The sequence below is a fragment of the Salvelinus alpinus genome, chromosome 13 (genome assembly GCF_045679555.1).
Source record: "Salvelinus alpinus chromosome 13, SLU_Salpinus.1, whole genome shotgun sequence".
NCBI lineage: Eukaryota > Metazoa > Chordata > Actinopteri > Salmoniformes > Salmonidae > Salvelinus > Salvelinus alpinus.
In genome coordinates, this window is record NC_092098.1 from 46,212,040 (window position 1) to 46,231,559 (window position 19,520).

At 42.1% G+C, this 19,520-nt stretch overlaps 1 protein-coding gene across 1 annotated transcript in view; it reads left to right on the plus strand.

Annotated features, from left to right (window-relative positions):
• The window catches only part of kctd16b (potassium channel tetramerization domain containing 16b), an 86,268-nt gene extending 78,484 nt beyond the window's left edge, over positions 1 to 7,784 (plus strand). The window contains exon 2 of the mRNA XM_071339565.1: positions 703 to 7,784. Coding sequence (XP_071195666.1) covers positions 703 to 1,160 — 458 coding nt within the window. The 3' untranslated portion in view covers positions 1,161 to 7,784. The remainder of the gene's footprint in view (positions 1 to 702) is intronic.
• The last annotated feature ends 11,736 nt before the right edge of the window (positions 7,785 to 19,520 follow it).

Below are 19,520 nucleotides of genomic sequence, written 5' to 3' on the forward strand. Positions count from 1 at the left end.
TTCTTCTTGCTAAATTGGAAATAAATTCATAGGCAATAGCTCCCTCTTTATTGAATTATTTAAGAGGTAACCATGAAACATAAATAAGCCTTGGTTTATATGCTACCTAAACATTACAGCTGAGAACACTGCTCTACTATACAACCAGCAATTTGTTACATAACATCAATTCCTTTGAGTTACATTTTTTGGGGAACAATTGAACCACACACACAAAGTTGCATGCAAACAATAGCCAAGTGTCAAAGGAAGTTACCAGTGCACGGTTGAGTCTGGGGCTGGTGAGTGTGCTGTCTGCTTCAAACACATCCGAAGAAGATTCAAGATAAACAGTCTATAGACTTTCCGACCCACTTATTGTGACTAAAACTTCAACAACTATTGTCTGGATCTTTGATTCTTATGTAAAGCAACTATGTCATTCAGGAAGGAACATTGTTCTGTGACCTTTTTTTGTTTATTATTCCTCTCCCTCTGTGTCAGAGATGACTTCACTTCTTTGGTGTGTTTATTTGTTTAGAGTCCATTTCTTTGTCCAAGGACAAGCCATGTTTTGGGTGACTCAATTTAGATAAAATGTAATGCTCAAAGGTTTGCCATATGCAGTGACAGCAGCATATTGCCAGCGCCAAACTGACCTTGTTATTGTGTTGTATTTTGTTTCTAGACCTTGTCTCACCGTCTCTTCCCTCTGTGTTCCAGGTGGCACCTCTCGGTGGTCCTCCCCACCCTGCGACTGCTGCTGCAAGAACCACAAGGGTGACGGAGAGGGCGAGAGCGGCACCTCCTTCAACGACCTCTCCACCTCCAGCTCTGAGAGCCAGTCAGAGGCCAGCTCACCCCAGGGCACCGTCATCTGTGGGCCAGTCAACCGGCAGTCCCACTCCCATGTCCAGACCCTGGACCGGCCGCTGAAGAAGGGCCCAGTGCAGATGCTGCAGCAGTCAGAACAGCGCAGGAAGAGTGATCTCCTCCGCACGCTCACCACTAGCTCCCGAGACACCAGCACCTGTAAGAAGAGGCCAGCTAAGGAGAAGATGACCATTGAGGAGGAGCTGGAGAAGTGCATCCAGGACTTTCGTAAGATCAAGATCCCTGAACGCTTCCCGGAGAGGAAGTACATGTGGCAGGCGGAGCTGCTGAGAAAGTACCGTCTCTGAGACTGAGCCAGGTCAACTTCTGTAGGAGTCATAGAGACGGAGCCAGGCTAGCTGCTGTAGGAGTCACAGAGACAAGCATAAAACCATGACTGTTTAGGTAACTGTATGTATTGTATGTATGTATGTATGTATGTATGTATGTATTGTATGTGTGTATGTATGTACAGTATGTTTGCACGTATGTTTTAATATATGTACAGTGCCTTCAGAAAGTGTTCTTACCCCTTGACTTATTCCACATTATGTTATGTTACAGCTTGAGTTCAAAATGGAATAAATAGATTTTCCCACCCATCTACTCACAATGCCCCATAATGAAAAAGTGAAAACATGTTTTGAAAATAAAATACAGAAATATCTCATTTAAATAAGTATTCACACCTCTGACTCAATACATGTTAGAATCACTGTTGGCAGTGATTAAAGCTATTATTTCTGGGTAAGTCTCTAAGAGCTTTGCACACCTGGATTGTGCAGTATTTGCACATTTTTCTTTTTAAAATTCTTCAAGTTCTTTCAAGTTGGTTGTTGATCATTGCTAGACAAGTCTTGCCATAGATTTTAAAGCCGATTTAAGTCAAAACTGTAACTCGGCGACTCAAGAACATTCACTGTCCTTTTGGTAAGCAACTCCAGTGTAGATTTGGCCTTGTGCTTTATGCTATTGTCCTGCTGAAAGGTGAATTTGTCTCCCAGTGTCCTTTGGAAGCAGACTGAACTAGGTTTTCCTCTAGGATTTTGCCTGTGCTTAGCTCCATTCTGTTTCTTTTTTATCCTGAAAAACTCTTAAGAGTAGTTCTCAGTGATTGTTCTCAGTGTTGTGTTGGATTTTCCCTAAACATAATGCTTTGTATTCAAGACAAAAAGTTACTTTTTTTGTCACATTTTTTGCAGTTTTACTTTAGTGCCTTATTGCAAACATGATGCATGTTTTGGAATATTTTTTATTCTGTACAGGCTTCCTTCTTTTCAATTGGTCATTTAGTTATTTTTGTGGAGTAACTACAATGTTGTTGATCCTTCCTCAGTTTTCTCACAGCCATTAAACTCTAACTATTTTAAAGTCACCATTGGCCTCATGGTGAAATCCCTGAGCAGTTTCCTTCCTCTCTGGCAACTGAGTTAGGAAGGACACTGTATCTTTGTAGTGACTGGGTGTATTGATACACCATCCAAAGTGTAATTAATAACTTCACCATGCTCAAAGGGATATTCAATGTCTCTTTTTTACCAATAGGTGCCATTCTTTGCGAGGCATTGGAAAACCTCCCTGGTGTATGTGGTTGAATCTGTGTTTGAAATTCAATGCTCAACTAAGGGACCTTACAGATAAGTCTGTGTGTGGGGTACAGAGATGAGATAGTCTTTCAAAAATCATGTTAAACACTATTATTGCACACAGTCCATACAAAATGTTTACTCCTGAGTTTATTTAGGATTGCCATAACAAAGGGATTGAATACTTATTGACTCGAGACATTTCAACTTTTCATTTTTAATTAATATGTAATAATAATTCCACTTTGACATTATGAGGTATTGTGTCCATTTAATCCATTTTAAATTCAGGCTGTAACACAACAACATTTGGAAAAAGTCAAGGGGCGTGAATACTTTCTGAAGGCACTGTATGTATGTATGTATGTATGTATGTATGTATGTATGTATGTATGTATGTATGTATGTATGTATGTATGTATGTATGTAAGTGTTCACCACTGCCTCGGAGCGTCTACTGTATAACTTATGCTTTAGGTTCTGGATGGCTGTTCTCAATGAAATAATGACAATGGACAAAAGACATATCTTTCTTCCTCTTACTCTCCAAGGATATATCTGATGGCACAGTTTTATCAACAATCTTTTAAAAGCACTAAAGAGCACAATTGGTCTGTACGTGAGATTGTGTTACACACATTGATGAGTTTTGACCCCATGCTGTTATTGGTGCAGGAGCTGCGTTCAGGTAACACGGAGGTTGAAGATAAATGTGCATCAGAATGATAAATTATTCATGCTGTCCCGACAATGCTCTTTCTAAAAATAACTGCTGCCAGAGTGGGAAGGATGAATAGCTGGTTCGATTTCAACACTTTCAGGAACGCAGGAGACTCCAGAGGAAGTATGGGATTTTTTTCACCACTATTCTTTAAACTCCCCCAAGTATCAAACTGATGGCTAACCTCCCAAAATGGATACAGCCATAGTCAGTTGGCGAATTTGAAAAACATCGAAAGATATATCAAAACGGCTTTCAGATGGAAATGGACACACATTAAGATGTTCCTTAAGGGGTCGTGAAGGAGGAGTTTGTTTTAATGAGATACAAGTCAAAAGAAACAAGAAACAGGACTGAAAAGAGAGGCGTAGTCCTGTGAAGGTGCTTTCCCCAAAGGGGTTAACAGTTATCGTAGGTGTTGCCACACACACACACACACACACACACACACACACACACACACACACACACACACACACACACACACACACACACACACACACACACACACACACACACACACACACACACACACACACACACACACACACACACACACACACACACACACACACACACACACACACACACACACACACACACACACACACACACATACACACACATACACACAGGCTTATTTTAACAATGGATGTGTGACTTGAGTGCAGAAAAGAATAGGCAGGATAGCATTGCTCAACATCCCATGACAGGTTGATGGTTTCTGTCGTAGTTGTTGGCATGGTGGTCAATAGATATTGATGATTAGGTGCTGGGGTACATTGATGAGGGCAATAGACATGGTTGGGGACATCCTTGCAGAAATTGATGAGGCTTGTAGGTCATTGATGAGGACATGCTGCTCTTGTTTTCACTGTATACCACATCTAAATATTATGTTGTAATTTAGTCACAACACACGTTTGTTATGTGAACATTTCCTTTTTTATAATGTGCAATAGAGAATTAAAAATGACAAAGCACAGACATTTTCTAATAATTTCCATAATTATGTAATTTTTTTGTGTAATATTACATACAGTATAACTGATACAATATGGACAAACTTTGCAAATCTTATTTTGTTATCGTGAGATACAGATACAGACTGCATGGTCTATTTACTGCTGCTGCAGTACACTTCAGTTCTGTAGAGCTAGTCGCTAAAACGTTCAACGCTAACTGAACAACAGAACTATGATGTGCAACATCAACAACATGTACAAGATGATGGTGAGCTGTTGGGCACTTCGTCACTCTCCTCCGAACCGCTCTTTTGGATATACTTTCACTCTAGCTCTGGATTCAAAGGTCAAACTGGTGACGATGCTCTTGTTTCTTCAGCCTGAAAAATATCTATATTTAATTAAACAGCATGATCAATTGTTGAGCTTTCAATAATTTCCACTAGGCATTGCTACTGAATGTTGTACTTTTCATAGTGACTTCACAGTTTTAGCTTATTGCTTATTAAATGGCTTTGTCTGTTATTAAAGCGTCATGACGTGAAAGGATTTGGATATACAACTGGGATGTTATGAATATCATGAAACCGATTCATCTGCTCATCAAACACTGAAAGATATAGGTCTTCGATACAATCAAATCTTCAAAGCACAATTGCATTGAAAATAATACTCCATACATCTGACTGTCAGATATCAATAGCAGACCTGGGTTCAAATATATGTGTCTTTGAGTACCTTGTAATACAAATATTTTTCTGAGTATTTTCAGTACTTTTATTTGAGTACCTCAATGGTTATTTGAAAAACCCACATAGTCAATCATATTGTATTTAAGAGGATTTTCAGATACTTATTTCATATACTATTTTCAAATACATTAAAATGGTCAATTACTTGTCTTTTCAAATAAAATATATCTGAATACTTACTTAAAATGTATGGGTAAGTAATTAAAATATTTGAAATGGTATTTCAACCCAGTTCTGATCAATAGTGATAATTGATTCAGATCTCATGAAAGACATGGGCTGATTAAAATAACACCAAAATAGTTCAAAGACAAAAGCAGAAATAGTCATTTTTCTTTATTTGATGCAATCTTATATTTATTTTTCTAGGTCTAAAACAGTCTCTATTTGTTAGGATCTTTTTAGTTTCCCCTGCAATGCCCATTGTATGTATTTTCCAGAATCACTATCATGGAAATTATACATTATAATGAAATACTCAGCACACATATAAAATATAGTTGTTGACTTCCTATACAAAACATATTTGTTTTCTTTAAAAATAACATGAACAATCCATGCATTTTGACTACTATACAGTGGTATGATTTAGATCTCTATACAAACAGAGGATTGGAAGTTAATACTGTACACAATGTGGTTTTCCCCATTTAGATTCATTTTCTATCAAGATATTCCATTTTACATATGCCGTTGAGCAGACACTTATATCCAAAGCAACTTACAGTCATGTGTGCATACATTTTACGTATGGGTGGTCCCAGGAATCAAACCCACTACTCTGGTGTTACAAGCACCATGTCTTATCAACTGAGCTACAAAGGACTATCTTCATTCCAAAGTATTTTATGTTGTCAGTTACATTTGTTTAAAATGATAGCTACAGAACCTATCACATGTAAATATCATATTCTAAGTAACCCAAAAATGTACTATATTTTATATGTAAATAATGACATCCATCAACAAGCTGTAACATTGTCATCCCTGAGATCTGAATGAAAGTCTGAATAATACAGTAGACTGACGTTAATGTTGTTCTTTTCATTATACCTGTAGAATCATAGTGGGAGGTGTCTCACACTGGCCTGTGCATAGTCGAATTAAGCAATAAGGCCCGAGGGGGTGTGGTATATGGCCAATATACCACGGCTAAGGGCTGTTCTTATGAACGACGCAACGCGGAGTGCCTGGACACAGCCCTTAGCTGTGGTATAGTGGCCATATATCACAAACCCCTGAGGAGTCTTATTGCTATTTTAAACTGGTTACCAATGTAATTAGAGCAGTAAAAATAAATGTTTTGTCATACCAATTTCAGCCAATCAGAATTCAGGCCTCAAACCACCCAGTTTGTAATATACTGTAACTGATGATGCTGTGAGCGTAGCACACTTGGTAGGCTCACATGAGTAGCCCTGTTCGAGGAGAGTCTGCAAGGTGGTTTTGTGTTACTTCCACAACAGCAGAGCCTATAAAGAGGATTATTCAGCATGTTAAACCTTGAACAAAGATGGTTATACGATGGCGATGCAAAAGTGAATGCTGCCCATTTTGCAGATCTGTAAATATGGGATCATTTCCTTTGTGTGTTTGTCAATCTGAATACTGCACATGTTGGTTACAACCAGAGTCACTGAACTGACAGTGAGGACCTGAGTGCAGTTTTTGTTCAGTGTTTTTAAAAACATCATGTTCCTTTGAGTTGATTGTATATTGTTTACCATCACCTTACATCACCTTACTTACCACTTTACTGGGCGGCAGGTAGCCTAGTGGTTAGAGCGTTGGACTAGTAACTGAAAGGTTACAAGATCAAATCCCTGAGCTGACAAGGTAAAACTCTGTCGTTCTGCCCCTGAGTAAGGCAGTTAACCCACTGTACTGAGGCTGTCATTGAAAATAAGAATTTGTTCTTAACTGACTTGCCTAGTTAAATAAAGATTAAACTAAAACCCAGTTCAAAAAGATTAGTCTTACTAAGTACTCTAGTTTACAAGTTCTGAAAAAGAGCATAGTGGAATGACAAGACACACGGTGGCCTTCAAATGTAGACTGGAGCTTTTTTGCACAATGTTGGGTGAATTATATTGTAATTAACAAGAAAGTATTTGAAAAAGATAAACCTGTACATACTCACTTAATGCACACTATATGGTAACATGAATAAAATCATAGATCAATCATCAGAGAGGATTGTATTTGAATATAGTTGATAATTAATTAATGATCAGAAATAGACCCTTCTCAGTCCCAAAACCCCCCAAAATTAATATTCAGACCTTGCCATTTTTAAAACTTCTATCCTACACAGTTTGAGGAATCAATTATGAAATTAATGCAATTAGGATGGATCTGTTTTACCGTCAAAAACATATATTACAAGAGAGAGGGAGATTAAAGTATGCAATTTTCTATTTCAGTTGGAGCGATCTGTCTGAGACTGTGTTCTAGCTAGTTATACCCAGTGGTAGAGCCCTTGTTCTAAGTGAATGCAAGTCCTGTCATTTAGTTTTTATTACACGCCCTTCTGAATCTGTGATCCATAAAGAAAACCACAATAGAATGAAGCAGCCACGACAGACCAGCACATAGAAACAGAGTATTGTTTGGTGTTGTTTTGATTACAAAAAGGTCCGAAACATTGTGCGCATGTTGGTATAAGAATTATTGAAGATAATTTAGTCTGTTATTGTGAACACGTGAAAACTGAAATAATTACCAAAAAAAATACTTGCAAAAAAAAGATAAGGACAAAAGCGTGGATTGTGTCTGCTGATGTTTCTCCACAGGTGTACAATGTTATGAATTAAAGACAGTACCACTTCACCTGAAATGTCTTTAGATACAAGAATAGGAATTTTGAAAATGTACTCACATCAAATAAAAAAACATTCTGTACAATGACCTGTTGGTTGGATTTCTTCTCAAGTTGTGAAAAGATATACTACAGTACTGTCATGTTTTGTCTTTGATCATCATGTCTTGTCCCTGTGCTTCCCTCTGCTGGTCTTATTAGGTTCTTTTCCTCTTTCTCTCTCTCTCTCTCCTCCTCCCTCTCTCCCTCTCCCGCTCTCTCTCTCTTTCGTTCCGTTCCTGCTCCCAGCTGTTTCTCATTCTCCTAACGACCTCATTTACTCTTCCACACCTGTCCCCTATTTTGCCCTCTGATTAGAGTCCCTATTTCTCCCTCTGTTTTCCGCTTCTGTCCTTGTCGGATTCTTGTTTGATGTTTGCTGTTCCTGTGTCCTTGTTCCGCCCTGTCGTGTTTTTGCCTTCTTCAGATGCTGCGTGTGAGCAGGTGTCTATGTCAGCTACGGCCTGTGCCTTCCTGAAGCGACCTGCAGTCTGTGGTCGCGTCTCCTGTCGTTCCTCTCTACTGACGAGAGGATTTCAGTTTCCTGTTTTGGATTTACCTTTGATATATCCAGGAGAATCATTGTTTGTTTGATACTGGAATAAAGACTCTGTTTCTATTACGTCGCTTTTGGGTCCTCATTCACCTGCATAACAAGTACAATGCATTTTTCTCAAATATATATAATACAAGAGTGGGTTTGCTGTTCAGTCAGATGTGTTGGTGTCAGTGGTTGGAACCCATCTACGTTTTCAATAGGTTCATTCTGAACAGAACCATTCTTTTTTGGTATCGTTCCACTGTTCCCGACCAGCAAAATAAAGTTCTGAACCGGTTCGAAACCACAAAAAGTAACAGTTTTTATTGTTTCTCTCTGTTCATTTTTAAACCCCGGAAATCAGAAATCAACATTTGTTTGACATTTAGCTCGACATTCAATTACTTCACCAATAAGTGCAGATTGAGTAGCTTGCTATGGAGCGGGTAAGCTATAGTTGTTTCCAGTTGAAGTCGGAAGTTTACATGCACCTTAGCCAAATACATTTAAACTCAGTTTTTCACAATTCCTGACATTTAATCCTAGAAAAATTCCCTGTCTCAGGTCAGTTAGGATCACCACTTTATTTTAAGAATGTGAAATGTCAGAATAATAGTAGAGAGAATTTTTTATTTCTGCTTTTATTTATTTCATCACATTCCCAGTGGGTCAGAAGTTTACATACACTCAATTAGTATTTGGTAGCATTGCCTTTAAATTGTTTAACTTGGGTCACGTTTCGGGTAGCCTTCCACAAGATTCCCACAATAAGTTGGGTGAATTTTGGCCCATTCCTCTTGACAGAGGTGGTGTAACGGAGTCAGGTTTGTAGGCCTCCTTGCTCGCACACGCTTTTTCAGTTCTGCTCACAAATTTTCTATAGGATTGAGGTCAGGGCTTGCGATGGCTACTCCAATACCTTGACTTTGCTGTCCTTAAGCCATTTTGCCACAACTTTGGAGGTATGCTTGGGGTCATTGTCCATTTGGAAGACCCATTTGCGACCAAGCTTTAACTTCCTGACTGATGTCTTGAAATTTTGCTTCAATATATCCACATACTTTTCCTTCCCCATCTATTTTGTGAAGTGCTTCAGTCCCTCCTGCAGCAAAGCACCCCCATTACATGATGCTGCCACCCCTGTGCTTCGCGGTTGGGATGGTGTTCTTCGGCTTGCAAAGGCTCCCCCTTTTTCCTCCAAACATAACGATGGTCATTATGGCCAAACAGTTCTATTTTTGTTTAATCAGACCAGAGGACATTTCTCCAAAAAGTACAATCTTTGTCCCCATGTGCAGTTGCAAACCATAGTCTGGCTTTTTTATGGTGGTTTTGGAGCAGTGGCTTCTTCCTTACTGAGCGGCCTTTCAGGTTATTTCGATATAGGACTCATTTTACGGTGGCTATAGATACTTTTGTACCTGTTTCCTTCAGCATCTTCAGAAGGTCCTTTGCTGTTGTTCGGGGATTGATTTGCATTTTTCGCACCAAAGTACGTTCATCTCCAGGAGGCAGAACGCAACTCCTTCCTGAGCGGTATGACGGCTGCGTGGTCCCATGGTGTTTAAACTTGCGTACTATTGTTTGTACAGATCTACGTGGTACCTTTAGGCATTTGGAAATAGCTCACAAGTATGAACCAGACTTGTGTAAATCTACAACTTTTTTGGCCGATTTCTTTTGATTTTCCCATGATGTCAAGCAAAGAGGCACTGCGTTTGAAGATAGCCTTAAAATACACCCACAGGTACACCTCCAATTGACTCAAATTATGTCAATTAGCCGATCAGAAGCTTCTAAAGCCATGACATAATTTTCTGGAATTTTCCAAGCTGTTTAAAGGCACAGTCAACTTAGTGTATGTAAACTTCTCACCCACTGGAATTGTGATACAGTGAATTGTAATTGAAATAATTTGTCTGTAAACAATTGTTGGAACAACTACTTTGTGCATGACAAGTAAATGTCCTAACCAACTTGCCAAAACTATAGTTTAACAAGAAATTTGTGGAGTGGTTGAAAAACGAGTTTTAATGACTCCAACCTAAGTATGTAAACTTCTGACTTCAACTGTATATGCATTGGACAGAGAAGTGTAGGGCGAGAGATGCGACAGAAATTTTGCGGGTGGAGAGAAAGCGAGAGAGGAGGAGGAGGCTTGAAGCACTGGGCATCTTGTTATGACATGCATTATCTAAATTAGGTCCACAGAATTAGACCTATGGAGGAGCGGCTTCTATGAGGGAACTTTGAATGTCTTTGAACTCCCGAGAGTTGTGGATTCTTAATTTTAATTTTATTTTTTCGGGTGGGGGGGGCATTTGTTATTTATTTAGATTTATCACCACCCCTACTTCCCGTGGCTATGGACCAGAGATAACCAGCTAACAAGCTTGTGTGTGCAGAGCAGCACCAGTATTAAAATAAAATCACGGCTGTTGGAAGGAGAAGGTGAGGACCAAGGTGCAGCGTAGTACGTGTTCATCCTTTATTAGTTGAACTGAACACTGAATAGCAAAACAACAAAGAGAACAACCGAAACAGTACTGTCTGGTGCAGACACAAAAACAGAAAGCAACTACCCACAAGCACAGGTGGGAACAGGCTACCTAAGTATGGTTCTCAATCAGAGACAACGATTGACAGCTGCCTCTGATTGGGAACCATACCAGGCCAAACACATAGAAAGGACAACATAGAACAAAACATAGAATGCCCACCCCAACTCACGCCCTGACCAAACCAAAATAGAGACATAAAAAGGATCTCTAAGGTCAGGGCGTGACAGTACCCCCCCCAAAGGTGCGGACTCTGGCCGCAAAACCTAAACCTGTAGGGGAGGGTCTGGGTGGGCATCTATCGGCGGTGGCGGCTCTGGTGCGGGACGTGGACCCCGCTCCACCTTAGTCTTGGCCCACTTAGGTGGCGCCTCTGTAGCGGAGACCCTTGCCGCCGACCCCGGACTGGGGACCCTCGCAGCGGGCCCCGGACAGGAGGTCGACTCTGGCAGCTCCGGACAGGAGGGAGACTCTGGCAGCTCCGGACAGGAGGGAGACTCTGGCAGCTCCGGACAGGAGGGAGACTCTGGCAGCTCCGGACAGGAGGGAGACTCTGGCAGCTCCGGACAGGAGGGAGACTCTGGCAGCTCCGGACAGGAGGGAGACTCTGGCAGCTCCGGACAGGAGGGAGACTCTGGCAGCTCCGGACAGGAGGGAGACTCTGGCAGCTCCGGACAGGAGGGAGACTCTGGCAGCTCCGGACAGGAGGGAGACTCTGGCTGCTCCGGACAGGAGGGAGACTCTGGCTGCTCCGGACAGGAGGGAGACTCTGGCTGCTCCGGACAGGAGGGAGACTCTGGCTGCTCCGGACTGGAGGGAGTCGCTTGAGGCTCCGGACTAGAGGGCGTCGCTGGAGGCTCCGGACTAGAGGGCGTCGCTGGAGGCTCCGGACTAGAGGGCAACGCTGGAGGCTCCGGACTAGAAGGCGTCGCTGGAGGCTCCGGACTAGAGGGCGTCGCTGGAGGCTCCGGACTGACGACATTCGTTGGAGGCCTCGTGCCATAACTCCTCACTGGAGGCTTCTTACCATGGATCATCACTGGAGGCTTCGTGCCATGGATCATCACTGGAGGCTTCGTGCCATGGATCATCACTGGAGGCTTCGTGCCATGGATCATCACTGGAGGCTTTGTGCCATAGATCATCACTGGAGGCTTCGTGCCATGGATCATCACTGGAGGCTTCGTGCCATGGATCATCACTGGAGGCTTCTTGCCAGGGATCATCACTGGAGGCTTCGTGCCCTGGATCATCACTGGAATGGAGAAACACACAGGAGGCCTGGCTCTGGGAGAAGGCACAGGACTCACCAGGCTGGGGAGACATGCAGGAGGCCTCTTCCTTGGCCGAGGCACCGGATACACTGGGCCGTGGAGGCGCACTGGCGGTCTCGAGCGCAGATCTGGCCCCACCCGTTCTGGCTGGATGCCAGCTTCCACCCGGCAAATGCGGGACGCTGGCACCGAGCACACCGGCCTGTGGATGCTCGGCCGGGACAGCGTGCGCTTCACCCCATAGCACGGGGCCTGACCAGTCACATGCTCGCACCGGTAAGAACGGGGAGTGGGCTCAGGTCTCCAACCTGACTCCGCCACACTCCCCGTGTGCCCCCTCAATTATTTTTTGGGGGGCTGCCTCTCGGGCTTCCTTGCCAGACGTGTTCCATCGTACCGCTGGTTCCCTTCTCCTGCTGCCTCCGCTCTCCTGGCTGCCTCCACCTGTTCCCATGGGAGGCGATCCCTTCCAGCCAGGATCTCCTCCCATGTGTAGGATCCCTTCCCGTCCAGAATGTCCTCCCATGTCCATTCCTCCTTTTTTCCACGCTGCTTGGTCTGTTGGTGGTGGGTAGTTCTGTAACGGCTGTTGGAAGGAGAAGGTGAGGAGCAAGGTGCAGCGTGGTACGTGTTCATCCTTTATTAGTTGAACTGAACACTGAATAGCAAAACAACAAAGAGAACAACCGAAACAGTACTGTCTGGTGCAGACACAAAAACAGAAATCAACTACCCACAAACACAGGTGGGAACAGGCTACCTAAGTATGGTTCTCAATCAGAGACAACGATTGACAGCTGCCTCTGATTGGGAACCATACCAGGCCAAACACATAGAAAATGACAACATAGAACAAAACATAGAATGCCCACCCCAACTCACGCCCTGACCAAACCAAAATAGAGACATAAAAAGGATCTCTAAGGTCAGGGCGTGACACTTATCTTTTTTTAGTTAATAAATCATGATAAATATAGTATCCATAACTAGCATTGAAAAAGTTAATCAATTATTTTATAATTAAACATCTCTCTCCCTGACTTCTGAATTACGCTTGTAATGTCAGTAGGCTATAGTAGGCAATGCTTCGGAGGGGGAGAGGCAGGTATCTTACACACGCAAACACACTGGCAAAGATTTTCAACTGGAATATGGTGACAGAGGGCTTTTGCATACAGTAGGCGCTTTGTACATTTTTTTTTGTGGGACTTGAAAAAAATGCAGAGAAGCTAAAATAATGTAATTAACCGATTCCCAGGCTTTTAAAAATAACGGTTCTGTTCTAGAACAGTATAGATCACTTTCATTCCCGTTTCTGATTCTGTTCCTCGAAATTTTTTGTTATTTTCCGGTTTTCGGTTCTGTTCCCTGAACTGGTTCCAACCCCTGGTTGGTGTTGAAAGTTGGAGGAGAGGTTTATAAATAGGATTACTGTTGTTAATTGGGAGATAGGGAAGGTGTGTTTAAAAAAATAAGTTATTTAACCTTTATTTAACTAGGCAAGTCAGTTAAGAATAAATTCTTATTAACAATGACAGCCTACCGGGGAATAGTGGGTTAACTGCCTTGTTCAGGGGCAGAACAACAGATATTTTTTTTTACCTTGTCAGCTTGGGGATTCCATCCAACAACCTTTTGGTTACTGGCCCAACGATCTAACCACTAGGCCACCTGCCACCCCAAAGCGTATCAGGAAATGGGGGAGAGGGATGGGGGTGTTCTTTGGAACACCATCAGTTCCAAAGAACATGTTATTTTGTTCCATGTTCCAAATCTCGGTTTGTTCAAAATATGTACAGTAGTTTGCACCTTAGAGCTAACCCAGACCGTAAAAGTAAATGGGATTGATCTTACCCCCAGTCAATCACAAACATCCAATGTTACATTTATGTGCGTGAAGTGGATATGATTGATAAAAGACCGAAGTTGCCAAATTTATGGGATGATGAGTGAGCTTTAAATAGTTTTGTCTTGTGAAGAGAAGCTCTCCCTGAAACAGATTTACAAGGGGAAGACCGGGTTGGAAATAGCAGAACAATCTTCCTAACATCTTCCTGTGGATTGTGCTCTGTGTGCTCAGAGGGAGGGGCCAGGAGACCTTGGGACTGGCAGCACCATCTCTCAGACAAGTATGCAACATGATCTATTTTTTCAGCAGAACGGATGAAAGCAGTCGCTCCTGTACAGCAATCAGATGATCAGTGTGTATCAGGTTGTTATAAGGCGCAGAGGAAAAAGGAAGCAATCCTTCCCCCAACACTGTTGAATGGCTCTCCCTGCCAACCATTCTCAACATACTACATACAGCCTTTAGTATTCACTAAGAAGATCAGGACAAACATTGTACTTACTCTTCGGGGAGTCAACTCAGCCACACTGTGCTTCTGTCACTCTATTCTTAGGAAGTACATTTTATTTGTTATTCTTTTTTAAAGGTGAAGGTAACCCTTATTTAACAAGGCAAGTCAGTTAAGAACAAATTCTTATTTACAATGATGGCCTACACCGGCCAATTGTGCGCCGTCCTATGGGACTCCCAATCACGGCGGGTTGTGATACAGCTTTGTTTCAAACCAGTGTGTCTGTAGTGATGCATCTAGCACTGAGATGCAGTGCCTTAGACCGCTATGCCACTCGGGACATGCTTAACATAGTGTAGGAATCACAGAAACTAAATGAACAGTGCGTTTTGCAGCACAACTTCTGAACGGAAACAGGAGTAGTTACAGTCCCGTGTTAGTTGTTGTTGAATGTGTCTCCTGGATGTTGTCTGGTAGCAGAGGGAAGCTACGGTATTCTGCACATAGCTGAGTAGTGGACCAATAAAGCTATTTTTAAATAACTCTCTCGTTCGCTCTCTGTGTTTCTCTCAGAAAGCCAATAGTGTACCAATCTCTCTCTGAGATAGCCAATAGCTTCTTAAGGCTTCACAAACAAAACCAGTTGTTGTATCTGCAAAAGCAGGGATTTTCGCAACGTTCTTTGAATGTATGGGTGTTGGAGCCTCTGGGTTATTTACTTCTGCTCTCCTTTCACATGTCCCTTCCAGCCATCCTTGTCTTTCACTTCTCAGATAAAAGAGGTAAAATGACAATAAAAAAGCAATATTTAGAAAAGCTTAGTAAACCAAAGCACAAAAGCTACTGATTTGCATAAATTAACACACAGGCTCATGTGTGCACAGTTGTAGTTGGAAGCGGATTTGTTTTCAGTTGTACTTTGTCTTTGCCGCTCTGCATTTGGACGCATATGTCAATGTTTCCCTTTGTACTGTAGCATTCACAAAACAGCTCAATCCCCAGTTAGACATGACGTCTAGATTGTCTGAGACTATAAGATAAATATAAAAAAGGAAATTAGCAATTCGATATCGTACCATGCTCTCCCTTTATCCCCAACACAGATATTGAACATTTCACCTTCATGGACAGGATCTTATAATGGATTTTTACATTATATTGGCGTCCTTCTACATCAGCCTGGGTCAGTGAGGAGCACACTCTATTTAACTTTAATTCAACAGGGAAGTCATATTGAGACTAAAGTCTCTTTTACAAATAAGAACTGCACAATACAAAAACAAGCACCTACAACAGGCAATTATAGATAAACATAAATATAGTGTTATGCGGAGCAGCACAAGGGAACCCAAGATCAGACTCAGACCAAGAAACAGGGATGAATGAACCAAGGTATTTATTGTAACACGGGGAGATATGGTGTGCAGATCCGGAGAAGCTCTGATGAGTGGTAGGAAATTAGATGTGGAGGCTGAGGTTGGAGTTAGCTGGGTTGGAACAGGGTAAACAGGTCCGGAGAGGAATCCAATGGAGTGGTTTTGTGGTGAATCCAGAACAGGGTAGCAGGGTGGTGAGATTTGGAACAGGAGCCAGAGTCAGAGCGGCAAATCTGCAGTGAGAGGATAAACAGCATCAGGCAGGGTAACAGGATCTTGAATAATCATAAATAGCTAGAGTCATAAACTGACTGAGCAGAGATTAAAATGTGGCAGAGTGGAAGTGGCAAGACTGAGTATTTGTAGAGGTCTTGATTATGGAACGGGTTGCAGCTGGTGAGGATCCGCTCTGGCTCCAGCACACCTGTCTCCAACCACACAATCACAAACAAACAGAAAGGGAGGGAGAGAGAGAGAGAGTGTACTGGAGGAGTGGCTGCAGGTCAAGGAGACACCGAATGTTTACTAGGGGGGTAGCAGGAGCAGATGTGACATATAGACAATATAGACATAAACGTTAAGATACAAAACGCAGTCAATTAAAACAAACACATTCTTCATTCTCAATATAGGTCTTCCACAGGATCCCACCAATCTGTCTAAACCCCCCAAATAGCAGAGGAAATCTTTCTGTCTAAACCAGCCAAATAGCAGAGGAAATCTTTCTGTCTAAACCCCACAAATAGCAGAGGAAATCTTTCTGTCTAAACCTCCCAAATAGCAGAGGAAATCTTTCTGTCTAAACCACCCAAATAGCAGAGGAAATCTTTCTGTCTAAACACCCCAAATAGCAGAGGAAATCTTTCTGTCTAAACCCCCCACATAGCAGAGGAAATATTTCTGTCTAAACCACCCAAATAGCAGAGGAAATCTTTCCAGGGTCATTTGGCAATGTAATAGCAATTGATTCATGCCTTGAGAATCCTATTAGTCCACGGAAGAAAAGCTGAATGGATTCCTGGGAGAAGGCCTGTAAAGAATAACTAGTGACATTATTAGTGCATAATGTTTGAGTACTTACAGTGTTAATTAACCTCCCCGTGGGAATGGAACTTCACATGCATCGGAACCCTCATGCAAAATCACCTCTTAAATCTAAATGGTGTGAACTCATTTTTGTGTTAACTAATTTTCTGTAAAAAAGCGATCAGCACATACAGTGGGGCAAAAAAGTATTTAGTCAGCCACCAATTGTGCAAGTTCTCCCACTTAAAAAGATGAGAGAGGCCTGTAATTTTCATCATAGGTACACTTCAACTATGACAGACAAAATGAGAAAAAGAAATCCAGAAAATCACATTGTAGGATTTTTAATGAATTTATTTGCAAATTATGGTGGAAAATAAGTATTTGGTCAATAACAAAAGTTTATCTCAATACTTTGTTATATACCCTTTGTTGGCAATGAAAGAGGTCAAACGTTTTCTGTAAGTCTTCACAAGGTTTTCACACCCTGTTGCTGGTATTTTTGCCCATTCCTCCATGCAGATCTCCTCTAGAGCAATGATGTTTTGGGGCTGTTGCTGGGCAACATGGACTTTCAACTCCTTCCAAAGATTTTCTATGGGGTTGAGATCTGGAGACTGGCTAGGCCACTCCAGGACCTTGAAATGCTTCTTACGAAGCCACTCCTTTGTTGCCCGGGCGGTGTGTTTGGGATCATTGTCATGCTGAAAGACCCAGCCACGTTTCATCTTCAATGTCCTTGCTGATGGACGTAGGTTTTCACTCAAAATCTCACGATACATGGCCCCATTCATTCTTTCCTTTACACGGATCAGTCGTCCTGGTCCCTTTGCAGAAAAACAGCCCCAAAGCATGATGTTTCCACCCCCATGCTTCACAGTAGGTATGGTGTTCTTTGGATGCAACTCAGCATTCTTTGTCCTCCAAACACGACGAGTTGAGTTTTTACCAAAAAGTTATATTTTGGTTTCATCTGACCATATGACATTCTCCCAATCTTCTTCTGGATCATCCAAATGCTCTCTAGCAAACTTCAGACGGGCCTGGACATGTACTGGCTTAAGCAGGGGGACACGTCTGGCACTGCAGGATTTGAGTCCCTGGCGGCGTAGTGTGTTACTGATGGTAGGCTTTGTTACTTTGGTCCCAGCTCTCTGCAGGTCATTCACTAGGTCCCCCCGTGTGGTTCTGGGATTTTTGCTCACCGTTCTTGTGATCATTTTGACCCCATGGGGTGAGATCTTGCGTGGAGCGCCAGATCGAGGGAGATTATCAGTGGTCTTGTATGTCTTCCATTTCCTAATAATTGCTCCCACAGTTGATTTCTTCAAACCAAGCTGCTTACCTATTGCAGATTCAGTCTTCCCAGCCTGCTGCAGGTCTACAATTTTGTTTCTGGTGTCCTTTGACAGCTCTTTGGTCTTGGCCATAGTGGAGTTTGGAGTGTGACTGTTTGAGGTTGTGGACAGGTGTCTTTTATACTGATAACAAGTTCAAACAGGTGCCATTAATACAGGTAACGAGTGGAGGACAGAGGAGCCTCTTAAAGAAGAAGTTACAGGTCTGTGAGAGCCAGATATCTTGCTTGTTTGTAGGTGACCAAATACTTATTTTCCACCATAATTTGCAAATACATTCATAAAAAATCCTACAATGTGATTTTCTGGATTTTTTTTTCTCATTTTGTCTGTCACAGTTGAAGTGTACCTATGATGAAAATTACAGGCCTCTCTCATCTTTTTAAGTGGGAGAACTTGCACAATTGGTGGCTGACTAAATACTTTTTTGCCCCACTGTAGAACTGACGCCATGCACGGCTGCTGTGTAAATGTATGATACATTTGCCTGTTGCTGTATGTTGTTATGCTTAATGTACATCTCGACCAGTCCGTCTAAGTGGGGTTGTTAGGATGTGATCAAATGTTTATTTAACGTTCCATGTGGTTAATGATGGATTCTCATTAACCCGGAACTAAAATCTTGCACAATTTGTCAGATGGATCAAGAGATGATAGAACGAGGAGCTCCACCCTCTCTCTTTTTGCAAGTTACTGGCCAAACTGGCTAACACCTGCAAAAGGATGATTTGTCCAAATAACCAGTGACGAAAACCCAAACACAGGAACTACTGCTGCTCTTAGTCCATACATGTTAAGAGAAGAGATGAAGAGATGCTAGAACAAGGAGCTCCACCTTCTCTCTTTGCAAGTTATGGGCAAGTCTATGCGCCGAAGGTCGCCTCCCCTTCCCCTCCCCCAAATTTGAAAGATACTAACACTTGCGAAATCATGATTTTACAAAAAACCCAAACCACAGGAACTACTGCTGTTCGTTATCCCACGCATCCCATTCTTTCCCGGCAGATTCTACGGTACCAGTTATGTCTACGTTGATCTGTGGACGAGAGATTATCATTAACATGACGTCTGAGGAAGTGGATATGCAAAGGATTTATTTAATGTTCAAAATGTATGTGCCCTACAAATGTCAGTTAAAGCAACAATGTTGGAAAAAATGACATTAACTTAGCTGGTACATGTACTTAATAAAATCATTGGGGGATCAGAATAAAAAACAAACAAGATAATCTAAGTTGAATAGTGAATTAATGTTGTATTGGTCTGAATGTGTGGAACAGAGAAAAGAGTAAAGCCCATGCACAAACACAACCCTGAGGGCCCTCTCTCCTAGAACATCATTAACGGTCCACAGCAT